Genomic DNA, 14,473 nt, shown 5'->3' with positions numbered 1-14,473 from the left:
CGAAGAGGAGGGGGGGGGGGGTTGCCAGTGGTGGCCCAGGGGGATGTCCCCCCTGGCGGCAGGGGCGGATCAGTTCATTTTATGACTGTTTTTTTTCAAAAGTATATTGTGAAGATATGGGTGTGAAGGCGCGAAGCGCCGAGCTTGCTAGGGGGGTCCGGGGGCATGCTCTCCCGGAAAATTTTGAAAAAAAGGATGCAAAATGGTGCAATCTGGTGCATTCTGAGGATGATCATTACCAGTTTCAGGCAGCAGATTTTGTCACTGATTAATACCCCAAAAATTGAAACTCAATGTAAAATAAAGAAATGCATACCTCATTCAATATTTTTATTTTTTGGCTGGGGGGGGGGGGTCCGGAAACCCTAGAACCCACCCCACCCCCCCCCCCCCTCGTTGTGGGGGTCAGGGGGCGAAGCCCCCTGAAGCTGACGGGTAGGTCATATTCTGAGATAGGAAAAAGGTCGCTCCTTGCATGAAACGGCATAAAATAAGCAATAATAAAAAAAAAAATTAAATAAGTAAGGTACATGTTTAGGCTAGGGGGGGGGGGGGGGGTTGCGCAACCCCCATAACCCCCCCCGGTAGTCCGGCCCTGCACATGGTCTTTCTTCACCATCCTTCTGTCTTTCTTTTTCTACATGCTTTTGCAGACAGAGGTCTGGTGTGTTTCCGTGACTAAGATTTGGAGGATTCCAACGCGTTGCAAGACTGGTTTAGGTCTAACAACGGGCTTCTAGTGTTAGTGCAATCACAGGCGGAAGGTATCGTCCACTGGACTACTACTATCACAGAAAGACTACAAGGTACGTCACTCACCTTCGAGTCTTCTGTGTGCTTGGAGTCGCTTCCTGGGGAAAAATATTGTTCAAAACGGTTTGCCTCTTCCTACAGTCTGTGTAAGGTCAAATAAATACAGTTGAATGATTGTTTGAACTGTATGTACCTTTAATTTTCAGCTTCCGTCACTTGCAGGTTGTTTTTAACCATCATTTGGACGAATCTTCGTTTGCGAGCCGCTAACTTCCATTTGGCGTCAAACTCATGCATCCGCACCGAATATGCATACCAGCGCTCATTGGTTAATAACAGGATATTCGATGATTGTTTTCCCGTGGGTAGCTTCCCTTTGCTGCACAATATTTACATATGCTTTAGACCAATGAGCGCTGGTATGCATATTCGGTGCGGATGCATGAGTTTGACGCCAAGTGGAAGTTAGCGGCTCGCAAACGAAGATTCGTCCAATTGATGGTTAAAAACAACCTGCAGCGGACGGAAGCTAAACATTAAAGGTACATACAGTTCAAACAATCATTCAACTGTATTTATTTGACCTTACACAGACTGTAGGAAGAGGCAAACCGTCTTGAACAATAATTTTCCCCAGGAAGCGACTCCAAGAACACAGAAGACTCGAAGGTGAATGACGTACCTTGTAGTCTTTCTGTGATACTAGTAGTCCAGTGGACGATACCTTCCGCCTGTGGTGCAATACGAGCCAAATATTTAAGCGGTTTGCTTGGGAGAGCTACATTTTACGAGCTGTTGAGGTAATTAGCCGTTACTTTACGCTGGTGACCGGTCAATGTCTGTGAAATGTAAACTCTGTTTTGTTTCTCCATGATAGCGTATAACTTGCTCATTATAACACTAAATTGTAATCTGTATATGGTTTTTGCAGATATGGAGAGGCAGAGAAAATGTCTTGAGTTGTTATTAAAAGTCTATCATTGCAGGTACCACGTGCTCGCTCTGCTCGCTGAAGGGGGAAGTTAGATAATGTTTAAAGGTGGTAAAAGGGGGATTGTTGCCATGGTCACTGCACCAATTGCTCTTGTTTCAGCTTGTTGTTGCTGGTTGTTGCTGGAGGTGTTGCTGTACGTTTGCTGGACGTTTGCTACCTAGCTGCTACCTGTTTGCTGTTGAAGACGGGCTACACTGTTGCTGTCCTTTGTTCTACGGTTGCTGTTCTACGGCTGTTACTGGTGTTGTATTAGGCTATATTATCATATATAGGTCAATGTTATTGTTACTTGTCTGATGCAGTTCTTCTCTTTGTATTTTTTTTATATATTTTTTAAATTTTATTTGTTAGAGTGGAGCACTTACCGGCAGTGCCGATTTCGTGTTGACAGCAGCGGGTGTTGTGTTCCATGTTGTTGCTGCACGTGCAACGCTTGTCACAGCCACGGAAGATAAGCAAGGCGGGTCACCGGCACCTGAAACATTCAGTGACAAGGCCCATACGACTAAATTCTTTGTATTAGGTATTTGTTATACTTATTGTTCGTTGGGTATTATCTTAAGGAAATTCGGGCTGCTGTCCCTGGGAATAGCGTACGTGCGTGCAGCGAAAGAGTCGCGCTGCCCATCCGTCCGTCCGTCCGTCCGTCAGTCAGTCAATCAACCAGTCAGTGTTTTTGTCCATCGGTCAGTCAATCAACCTGTCAGTGTTTCTGTCCGTCAGTCAGTCAATCAACCAGTCAGTCAATCACCCAGTCAGTCGTTCTGTCCGTCAGTCAGTCAGTCAATCAACCAGTCAGTCTTTCTGTCCGTCAGTCAGTTAACCAGTCAGTCTTTCTGTCCGTCAGTAAGTCAACCAGCCAGTCAGTCTTTCTGTCCGTCAGTCAGTCAGTCAGTCAGTCAACCAGTCAGTGTGTCTGTCCGTCAGTCAGTCAGTCAGTCAGTCAGTCAACCAGTCAGTGTGTCTGTCAGTCAGTTAGTCAGTCAGTCAGTCAGTGTGTCTGTCAGTCAGTCAGTCAGTCAGTCAGTCAGTCAGTCAGTGTGTCTGTCAGTCAGTCAGTCAGTCAGTCAACCAGTCAGTGTGTCTGTCCGTCAGTCAGTCAGTCAGTCAGTCAGTCAGTGTGTCTGTCAGTCAGTCAGTCAGTCAGTCAGTCAGTGTGTCTGTCAGTCAGTCAGTCAGTCAGTCAGTCAACCAGTCAGTCTTTCTGTCCGTCAGTCAGTCAAACAACCAGTCAGTCTTTCTGTCCGTCTGTCTGTCAGTCAGTCAAACAACCAGTCAGTCTTTCAGTCAGTCAGTCAGTAAACCAGTCAGTCTGTCTGTCCGTCAGTCGGTCAGTCAGTCAAAAAGTCAGTCTGTTTGTTCGTCAGTCAGTCAGTCAGTCAACCAGTCAGTCTTTCTGTCCGTCTGTCTGTCAGTCAGTCAAACAACCAGTCAATCTTTCTGTCTGTCAGTCAGTCAAACAACCAGTCAATCTTTCTGTCTGTCAGTCAGTCAAACAACCAGTCAGTCTTTCTGTCTGTCAGTCAGTCAAACAACCAGTCAATCTTTCTGTCTGTCAGTCAGTCAAACAACCAGTCAGTCTTTCTGTCAGTCAGTCAGTCAAACAACCAGTCAGTCTTTCTGTCCGTCATTCAGTCAAACAACCAGTCAATCTTTCTGTCTGTCAGTCAGTCAAACAACCAGTCAATCTTTCTGTCTGTCATTCAGTCAAACAACCAGTCAATCTTTCTGTCTGTCAGTCAGTCAAACAACCAGTCAATCTTTCTGTCTGTCATTCAGTCAAACAACCAGTCAATCTTTCTGTCTGTCAGTCAGTCAAACAACCAGTCAATCTTTCTGTCTGTCAGTCAGTCAAACAACCAGTCAATCTTTCTGTCCGTCAGTCAGTCAAACAACCAGTCAATCTTTCTGTCTGTCAGTCAGTCAAACAACCAGTCAGTCTTTCTGTCTGTCAGTCAGTCAAACAACCAGTCAATCTTTCTGTCTGTCAGTCAGTCAAACAACCAGTCAGTCTTTCTGTCCGTCAGTCAGTCAAACAACCAGTCAATCTTTCTGTCTGTCAGTCAGTCAAACAACCAGTCAGTCTTTCTGTCCGTCATTCAGTCAAATGGGGTCATGCCAATACGTCCCAGTACCATTGTGTCCCAGTACCATTGCGTCCCAAAAAAATGCCGTCTCATTGCGTCCCATAAAGCAATCCCATTGGGTCCCAATACCATTGGGTCCCAGTGCCATTGCGTCCCGTACCATTGCGTCCCAACAAAATTGCGTGTCGATACGTCCCATAAAGGAATCCCATTACGTCCCCGTACCATTACGTCCCAACACAATTGTTACTTGAGCAATGCTTGAACGCTGCGGTGGGCAGTGTGTGTGTGTGTGTGTGTGTGTGTGTGTGTGTGTGGCATGGATACTGTACGACAGAGTAGGTCAGCGAAAGGATGAAAATGAACAGTGGATTTTATAAGTAATCTTACCTTATATTATCCGAGTAATTTCAAGCTTCAAGATTGCCACTCACTGAGCTATCCTCACGCTGTCAAGACGTGCCTGGCCGTAGCTGCGCCCTTCCTCACGCTTACCAGTGACCGGTTACCTGTGTGTGAACTGTTTCTCGATGTACTCTGTGGCTGGATAATATCGCTCAACATTCGACCATCGTCTGGATGATACTACATTGCTAAGTCTTTTTCATTATGCTTTTGTGAGCTTATTCTGTCTTTTTATAAGAGTTTGTGCTATATTCCGCCCTTTCTTAGTTTCTAGCCATTGTTTTTTTTTCTTTTTTTCTTTCTCTCGTGTTTTTTTTTCTTTCGCTGTTTATGTCTTTCCACCTGTAATAATCATGTCGGACAGTACGACTAACTCAACGCTGCCGGTGTTCATCAAAAACAATAACCTGCCCGCCTTTGAAACTAAGGAGTTTTCGACAGCTGAACTGTGTGCGGCTGCAGAAAGAGCCAGCGGTCATAACTCTATAGAGGGTGCCCAACGCATCGGTGGCCTATGGCGTGTGTACCCTGCTACCAAAGAAGGTAGACACACCTTACTTATCGGTGGTTTTGTTGTGCGGGGGGTACAAGTCTCTGTCACTGACAAAAATCCCTTCATTGTGCTAGCAGCGGATGGTAGGCAGGATGAGAGCCCTTCGACTAAAGTCACTGTGAGTAACATTCCACTTTCTTTTTCTGATCTGGAAATCTCCAAAGCTGTGCATTCTCTGGGAGTTGAACTTCGCTCCAAGATTATTCTAGAAAGGGATAGAGACAGCAACGGCAAACTCACCAGATGGAAAACAGGCAGGCGGTTTCTCTACATTACCACTCCCCCCGAACCCCTCCCCCGTACAGTTAGCATAGGCCCCTTTAAAGCTACCCTCTACCATAGAGAACAGGCAAAGAGAGTCCGGCAACTGCACGCAGAATGTGGGCGCTGCTTTGAACAGTCTCACTCCACAGCACAGTGCCCCAACCCCGTTAAATGCAAGCAGTGTCTAAAAGACAACCACAAAGCAGGTGACCCTGACTGTGACATGACCCCTGTCAACAACATGCCCCCTCCCCATCCTCCTCCCCCTCCCCCGTCCAACACTAGCACACAGCCCAAGGCGCCAGAGAGACAGAGACAACGAAGTCCCAGTACCTCTCCCAGCAGAGACAGAGGTCGCTCTAGGACGACGAAGCCTAAACATATCTCTGGGCAGCGCACCCTGCACGGATTTAGTAAAAGAGACGGCAGCTCAGCGAAGCGACAACGATCACGCTCCGGATCTCCGCAACAAAACATGAGCCCGACAACGCAGAACACGAAACAAGCGAGGCTATCAGTGTCACGCACATCCGACAACACTAGCGATGCAAACAATGACACGTGCATCAGGCCTGAAAACGAACTCAGCAACTCACAGGATGCGGACAGTTCCCTATGCTGACCCGTAACCCGTGACCGCGTCCCCGTGTTTAGTGTGCTTTCACGTGCCTCGCGACTTGGCTATGTTAAAGGACAACGAGATGGTTTTTGCGACATTATGATAGACGTGTGTAATGAATGGCGTTTCAATATGTTCTCTTAATGTGAGAGGATTGCGCAACAAAAGAAAAAGAAGATCATTATTTGATTTATTTAAAAAAAGAAAGTATGATTTAATATGTTTGCAAGAATCGTACATTACTGACGATGTAAAAGACCAGTGGGAGAGAGAATGGGGTGGAAAAGTGTATCACTCATCACTTACATGTCAAAGAATGGGACAAATGATCCTAATGAAAAAGAGTTACAGTTGTGATGTGGAAATAATGTTTAAAACAGAAAGAATATTATGTGTGAAAATTATTTCGGATAACAATTGTTTTTACGTGGTGAACGTTTATTTTCCTAATAATTCTTTGGAAAAAAGTCAATTGTGGAAACAAGTAAATGAGTATTTAGAAAATTTAGATGGTGAGAAAATAATCTGTGGTGATTTTAATTGTGTTTTGAATAACGATTTAGATATTGTAAGTGGAGAAAAGCATAAAACGGTTGATGTGGTAAATTTCCAGCAATTCTTAAATAATAATGTCTTAAATGATGTATGGCGCCTGTTTCACACAGATGAAAGGGAGTTTTCCTGGAGTAGGAAGAACCCCTTTATAGCCCGTCGTCTCGATTATATTTTCGTTTCTGATCATTTATTTGATAAAACCCTTTTTTGTAATATTTTGTCAGTACCACACACAGATCATCGTTTGCTTGAACTCAAAATTCAGTTTGTAAATATCAAACGTGGTCCCTCTTATTGGAAATTCAATAACCAATTATTGAGTGATAAATTTTTTGTTGATCTGATGAATGATTTGATTGATGCCTTTTTATTAGAAAATATGGATACGAATGCTCACTTAAAATGGGAATTATTGAAAGTACGAATGCGTGATTTGTGTACAGCCTATGCAGCAGGAAGGAAACGAAAACAAACTAATTATTGTGTTTCTCTTCAGAGGGAATTAGATGAATCTGATACACTATTAGCCAATAAACCACAGGATGAGACACTTTTAATAAAGAGAGAAAATATTAAATCAGAGCTTGAGGTACTCTCACTGGAAAAAGCCAAAAGTGCCCAAGTTCGTTCCCGTGTCCAGTTTATTGAAGAAGGGGAGAAGAACACCAAATATTTTTTGAACTTGGAAAAAAGTAAAGCCAATATGAAAATTATGGACCGGTTGCAAACAAAAGATGGAAGGGTAGTAAATACACAGCAAGAAATTATGAAAGAGCAGGTACGTTTTTTTAAAGATGCATATGAAAAACAATCTGAATTTAACGAAGTGAGCACACAGGAATTTGTACAAGATTTGAATATACCGTTTCTCTCCAATGACCAAAAAGGCAATCTAGATTCTGATATTACCAAAGAGGAATTAACAGTTGCTCTAAAACTATTAAATAACGATTCAGCCCCAGGTCTAGATGGCCTCACTACCTGTTTTTATAAAGTATTTTGGCTGAAGATTAGGGATGTAGTTCATGCCTCCTTTATATCATCCTTTGCTAATGGCGAGTTATCGACCACTCAAAAACAAGCTGTCTTGACATTAATCCATAAAGGGAAAGAATTGCCCAGAGATGATCTCGGGAATTGGAGACCCATATCTCTGACTAACACAGATTACAAGATCCTCGCAAAATGTCTGGCAAGGAGACTTTCAACTGTAATTGGTGATATTATTCATGAAAATCAGGTTGGTTTTATGAAAGGTAGGAAAATTAGCACAATGATTAGACTTATTGATGACACCATAGATATTATGAATACAATGGATAAACCTGGAGTTTTATTGGCAGTTGATTTTCGACGCGCTTTTGATAGCATATCCAAAGACTTTATTTTGTTTGCTTTTGATAAGTTTGGTTTTGGAGACAATTTTAAGAAATGGGCTTCGGTTATCATGAATAACAGTCAAAGTTGTATTAATTATACAGGGTGGATATCTGAGCATTTCCCTGTGGAATCAGGCATCCGTCAAGGATGCCCATTCTCGCCGATGGCATTTATTATAGCCCTTGAATTGTTAGCAATTAAGATTCGTTCAGATGAAGATGTTGAGGGTATCCGGCTACCCATGTCACCTTTTGAGGTATCACCAATGAGGGTCCTAAAACTGCTCTTATATGCCGATGATGTCACCCTTTTTTTACATGATCAAAGAGATCTGGAAAGAGCTTTACATATTTTAAACATGTTTAAAGCTGTTTCCAATTTAGAAGTGAATGTAAATAAAACTGAAGCCATGTGGATTGGGTCAAACAAATACTGTACTGACCAATATTTTGGTCTTAAATGGAAACGGAAAGTAAAAATCGTTGGAATTGTTTTTTCAAACAATATACCTGCGTCATCAATTGAAGACAACTGGTCTAAGAAAATTCAACGTATGCAACAAATAATTTTTAATTGGTCCAAAAGAAACTTAAGTATACAAGGTAAAATTTGCATTGTTAAAACCTTTCTTATATCTCAGTTCGTTTATATCTTCCAGTCTCTAGCAGTGCCTTATCATGTTTTACATCAAATTAATTCCATTTTGTTCAGGTTTATTTGGAAGAAAAAATATTCAAATACACGGGCGTTTGAAAAAGTAAAACGAACAATTATGTGTAAATTAAAAGATGATGGTGGATTAAATATGATAAATGTTGTGGATATGCACAACTCATTTATGATGTCGTGGGCTATTGGTCTGCAGAACTCTACAGACAATTACTGGTCTGTCACTCCTAGATATGTTTTTTCAAGTTTGGGTAATGGTTTGTCCTGTTTTGACTCTAATGCATCCTCCAAGAAGCTGGTTGGCGTTGTTAACTGCAGATCGGTCTTTTGGAGACAAGTATTGTTAACCTGGCTAGACAACAAACACATTTTGTATGAAAAGTTTGATGCCACACCTGTTCCATTGATGAATCAATGTATATGGAACAACATGAATATACAATATAAACATAAATGCCTCTTTTTCAAAGATTTTATTAAATGTCATATTTATCATGTAAAGGATGTCATGAATGAAATCGGTGACATGATTTCATTTGAAGAATTATGTCAAAAGGTTGCTTATAAACCAGCCAGACAATTTGAGTATAATGCGTTATGTACAGCACTTAAAACAAAACTGATTAACGCATTGCCATACCGATATGTTCTGTTGCAGGGTTTGACTCGTATTGGTAATATTACACCAAGGGAAATAAGAACTGTTTTGGTTAATTTCGAGGTACAAACTCCGAGCGCCTGTTCTTTTTGGCAAAGAAAGCATAATATTGTTCTGGAATCAAGACACTGGCTGTTAGCTGTTAATTGTACAAAAGAAGAACGACTGCGTCTGCTTCATTGGAAAATTTTACACAGAATTTACCCAACGAATATTTTACTAAACAAGATGGGTTTATGTCAAACTAATAATTGTGAAGTTTGTAATGAACTGGATACACTTGAGCACTTCTTTTTTCATTGTCAAGAGGTGAGGAACGTTTGGAAACTATGTAAAGACTTTATTTTTAAGCAAATTTATTATAATATAACTTTGAATGAAACAGATATATTATTTGGTTTTTGGAATGAAAATTTAAAAAACAATCAAATTTACTTTATAAATTATTGTGTTTTGATAACAAAAATGACCATAGGAAAATTTAAGTATGGGAAGAAGTTAGACTTACGTATTTTATTGGAATTAGAGTTAAACATTAGACAGAAATTTATGTTTTGTATAATATAAAGTTGATTATGTTATACAGAAAGAGACCAAGGAAGAAGGATGCTCCCCGCCTTAAAGAAAAAAAAAAAAAAAAAAAAAAAAAAAAAATACAAAAATCGGGCAAAAAATATGGGTTGAAGCATCCTGCATGCAACTGAGGTCAAAAAAAAAAAAAAAGAAAAAAAAAAAAAAAAAAAAAAGCTTCAAGATTGCATAAATTTACGTAGCAATAATGTTGAAGCCTGTATATGCACTTACTTGACACATTTATTTTTTCTCTTTTCTATTGTGTTTTGTAAAAAAAAAATGTTGTTGTTGTTGTTGTTGGTTGTTGTTGTTGATGTTGATGATGATGATGATGATGATGATGATGATGATGACGACGACGAGATGATGATAATGATGATGATGATCGTGGAGAAGAAAAGAACAGCTAGTTGAAGGCCTTTATAATGTTCCTTTTTTTTTTAGGCGTGTGTTACTTACAGTACCTGTTTATGTAAAGTAACATAACAGTTTCTCGCCCAATAATATTTAATTCAAGTGTCTTCGATTTATGAATCCAAAAGGAATTTTGATCGCAGGAGGGTTGCAGAGTAATATGTTAAATGTTAAACATGTACATGTATACGAACCAGGATTTTACCAGAATATGCAGTTGTTGATTTTTAAAGATACGGTTGTGTTTGTTCAGTCATTAAACAGGAAGAAAAATGAAATAATTTGTTATTGAAACATCGTCCCATGTAGAACTAGTCTATGTCACTGATTGTGCATGTATGTATATGTGTGTGTGTGTGTGTGTGTGTGTGTGTGTGTGTGTGTGTGTGTGTGTGTGTGTGTGTGTGTGTGTGTTATGTACGTATGTATGTAGGTGTCTGTGTCTACATTTGTGCGTGTATGGGTTTCGCTATCTGTGTGTCTCGGTGTCTATGTGCTGAAGGTTCGATGACTGGACAGTCAGTCTAGCTTTTCTCAGAAACGGGTTTAAACAACGTCTACTCAGTAAATAATCCTACAGTCATGTCATGCTCGGTTACATACAGTGGAATACAAAGCGGTGTACTGTACTGTTTCGGTATTTTTCTTTGTGTCGAGCACCGCTAAAGCATATATTAATTTTACACTTCGGTTTAGGTTAGCGTGCTTCAGTTCATTTTAAAAGAAAGAACATGGTTACCTCAGAAAACCTGTAAGGAAAGCAAGGAGCGCCTCAAAACAAACAAACTGACATGCAATATCCTTTGCAGTTTCTGATTATATCGTGAAGGATTTTTTTTTTCTCCCATGAACAAACATTTATTTATTTATTTTTTAATTTTTTATTTTTTTCCACTTCACCTCATCTCGACTAACCGGTACACATCTTTTTATTTTATTTTTATTTGTGAAATACTGCTATGTACCGACACAATTTTTATTACAAATCGTGTTGAACGCGTTTTGTAATAAAAATTGTGTAATCCGAACACGATTTGTAATAAATTTATTACAAAACGCACTTTTATTACAAAACGTGTCGCTACACTGCTACAGTAATATCTCAGAAATTAAATTCACTAGTATTGGGACCTAATGGTACGGGGACGCAATGGCACGTAATTGTATTGGGACGTAATGGTACTGGGACGCAATGATACTGGGACCCAATGGTATTGGGACGCAATGGTACTGGGACGCAATGGTACTGGGACGTAATGGTACTGGGACGTAATGGTATTGGGACGTATTGACATGTTCCCAGTCAAATAACCAGTCAGTCAGTCAAACAACCAGTCAGTCTTTCTGTCTGTCAGTCAGTCAAACAACCAGTCAATCTTTCTGTCCCTCAGCCAGTTAACCAGTTAGTCAACCAGTCAGTTATTTTGTCCGTCAGTCAGTTAACCAGTTAGTCAACCAGTCAGTTATTCTGTCCGTCAGTCAGTTAACCAGTTAGTCAACCAGTCAGTTATTTTGTCCGTCAGTCAGTTAACCAGTCAGTCCACCAGCCAATCGTCCAGTCCATCCATCAATCCAACCACTCATCCATCCATCCATCCAACCACTCATCCATCCATCCATCCATCCATGATGTTCTCAGCCACAAAACACCCACCTTTGTCAGACATGCCGATGAGGGACATTCTGCACAACACACACAGAAGACCTATGACACTGACAGCCAGAACTGCTCGCCTCATTCTTCGGGCCACACGCATATCGACCAACAACTTCGCTGCTACTGACTAATTCTGCAGGCAGCACGCGCCTATAAGTCCCCAACAAACACAAAGGATTGACAGAGAAATCTGTCGCGTAGATATCGTCTTACTGATAATGTGCTGCGAGAACAGAGACAAGTGCGTGCGCCTCGTACTCACGCTCAGAACCTATGGAAAGCCGTTTGGCTCATAACCATTACACGCGTAATAAAACATAAATACACGTGTAATAAATAATTGATACACGTGTAATAAATGATTAATGCACGTGTAATAATCATTTTTACGCGTGTAATAAATAATTCATGCGCGTGTAAGAAATGATTAAATACGCGTGTAATAAATATTTCATGCGCGTGTAAGAAATGATTAAATACGCGTGTAATAAATATTTCATGCGCGTGTAAGAAATGATTAAATACGCGTGTAATAAATATTTCATGCGCGTGTAAGAAATGATTAAATACACGTGTAGGAAATTATTTAAATACAGGTGTATTTAATCATTACATACACCCGTAATAAACTTAAAACTTGAATCGGAAAATATACGACATGCAAAGCAACAACTCTCGTCTATTCTACTTCCGGTTCGCGCGCACAACAACCGACTTCATCTGATAAAACAAGTAACTTACCTTTCCAATGCTGTGCGAGCCTGGGCAAAGGCGTTAAATTGTTCTCGCAAACCTTCTAAGGTGACATTGACGTTTGCCGCTTCCGCCATCTTGAGCTGTAAGCGTGCAAAGCGAGGCGATGAAGACGGAGCTCTTTCTCACTTCTAGTCAAGTACGAGTTATCTTTCCATGCTCTTCAACGAAGGAGAAACGCTGGGTTAGTTCCGGTATCTTCTACATCATGGCGTCTGCACTGAAAGAAAGCTCGCTCAGAGTGTGTGGTGGTGGAAAGCAGTACTGTGTCATTTGCCATAACTATCGTGGAAAAATTATTGAAGGAAGAGTTGTCAGGCTACATAAACTTCCAACAAACAAGCAACTGAAAAGAGCTTGGGAGCAGCGCCTACGTGTTACTCTTTCTTTTAGAAAATGACAAGATTTTGTGCAACTTGACAGAGTGACTTTCTCGTCTAGTTAATCAGATGGGTATTATTTGTTCATGTACATAAAAGTGTAAAAGAATGTTGTTGTACAACATACTTCCTTCAATCATTAGTGCATTTTGCTCTTGTCTGTGTGAAACAGTAACAGGCACATGAGCTGTAAGAAGGACTGCCGTGTCTCAGTATGACTGTAGTCTCTAGTGTCACTATAAATCTCAGTCATTGACTCTGTGTATGTCACTCATTGATGCTTACATTCCCAATGCATGGAAGACAGAAATTATAAAACTAGTATGCATGAAAACTGATGCTGGTTTGTACTCCAAATTTTTGTATCCAGTTAAAATATCAGGCATGAAAACTGAAAAAAAAAAAAAATACTGAAAACAAAATTCGAAGGCGCGTAGCGCCAAGTTTCGCATGCCCCCCCGGAAGTTTTTTTTCAAGGGTGCAATTTGGTGCAATCTGGGGCTATCTGAGCCTTAAAATTAGATTCAAACATGGCCCCAAAACTATTTTACTATAGCTATGACTAGGAAAAAAAAAATAAAAAAAAAAAGATTTAAAAAAAAAGGAAAAATACGGAAAATAAAAAAAATACGGTTTATTTTTTTCAAAAATACGGAAAATACGGAAAATTTTCATGCCTGAATATGTCTGAGAAGTTGAACGCAAACCAACCAGGTGTGAGCGTGTGTTGTAAGGAGTGCACTATTTTGTAACGTGGGATTATGTACATGAAATTATAAATAGGGTTTGTGTGGTGTGTATCTATGCTTTTTATGTTTTTAAGGGAAAAATATTTATTACCTGTGTGTGATTACATTTTGTTTTTTATTCACAGTTGGCTGAAATATTTGCCGAGGAACGTCAATGCAGTGTATTATATAATTATATATGTATTCAAAGAATAAAGACATGATGAATCTGAAGCTTGATGAATGACTTGTTTTACAGATAATCACACACACTTCAACAGACGCAGTTGATACAGTTTGGGTTTTATTTATCTAAAACATATACAAACAATAGCAGTTTAACAAAGTTGGTAAACAATGTAAAGTAAAACAACTGAAGTAACATTAAAGAGCCATGAACTGGTAATGTGAAACTGCTCTTAGGCTAATGTCAGATGGAGCTCGCAAAACACGAAACAAAAGCCGAACAAAAGCAAAACATGGTGCTTTTGTGTGTTGTTTTGCTTTTGTTCGGCTTTTGTTTCGTGTTTTGCGAGCTCCGTCTGACATTAGCCTTAGACAACACGCACATCCAGTTAACAACAATAAATGCATGACTACCAAGCATCAAAAGGACTCACTGATTCACGCACAAATTCCGCGTGTGCTCAATAATTATTGATAACATTTAACACATAGGCTACAAGTTCGTGACACTGACAGTCGAAGTGGTCTGTCAAATGCTAACTTGAATCATTTGTTTCCACAGCATTATCGATAGCATCCTTGCCATCTTTTCGCAGCTGAAACGTGCCTCTTGCTCTGCGCACTAATTCTTCTTTTTTTCCACTGACAAGTTGGCCATGTTTCCGAAGAAAATCTTTCAATTCTTTCACGTTCATGCGCTCGACTGCCGCCTCTATCTTAACCGGAACTTACCGAACCAAAGGGACGAAACTCGTGCACACCTCCGGCCTCGCTAGTGAGAAAGAGCTATAGAGTGTTTTTCATGTGGATTCCCAGTCCGAGTTTTTAAGTCGCTTAACCACGTG

General features: G+C 40.3%; 2 protein-coding genes across 2 annotated transcripts in view; one reads left to right on the top strand and one right to left on the bottom strand.

The window, feature by feature from the left end:
* Window positions 1-11,830, bottom strand: part of LOC138979172 (uncharacterized) — a gene marked incomplete at its 3' end in the record, with an annotated part of 16,440 nt that extends 4,610 nt beyond the window's left edge. Inside the window, 2 exon segments of the mRNA XM_070351974.1 lie at window positions 2,113-2,222; window positions 11,579-11,830. Coding sequence (XP_070208075.1) covers window positions 2,113-2,222; window positions 11,579-11,681 — 213 coding nt within the window.
* LOC138978035 (cleavage stimulation factor subunit 1-like) overlaps window positions 1-14,473 on the top strand; it is a 100,643-nt gene that overhangs the window by 73,277 nt on the left and 12,893 nt on the right. The window lies entirely within an intron of this gene.

The sequence above is a fragment of the Littorina saxatilis genome, linkage group LG10 (genome assembly GCF_037325665.1).
Source record: "Littorina saxatilis isolate snail1 linkage group LG10, US_GU_Lsax_2.0, whole genome shotgun sequence".
Lineage (NCBI taxonomy): Eukaryota > Metazoa > Mollusca > Gastropoda > Littorinimorpha > Littorinidae > Littorina > Littorina saxatilis.
Note: the sequence above shows the minus strand (reverse complement) of the source record. Positions and strands in the feature narration are given on the sequence as shown.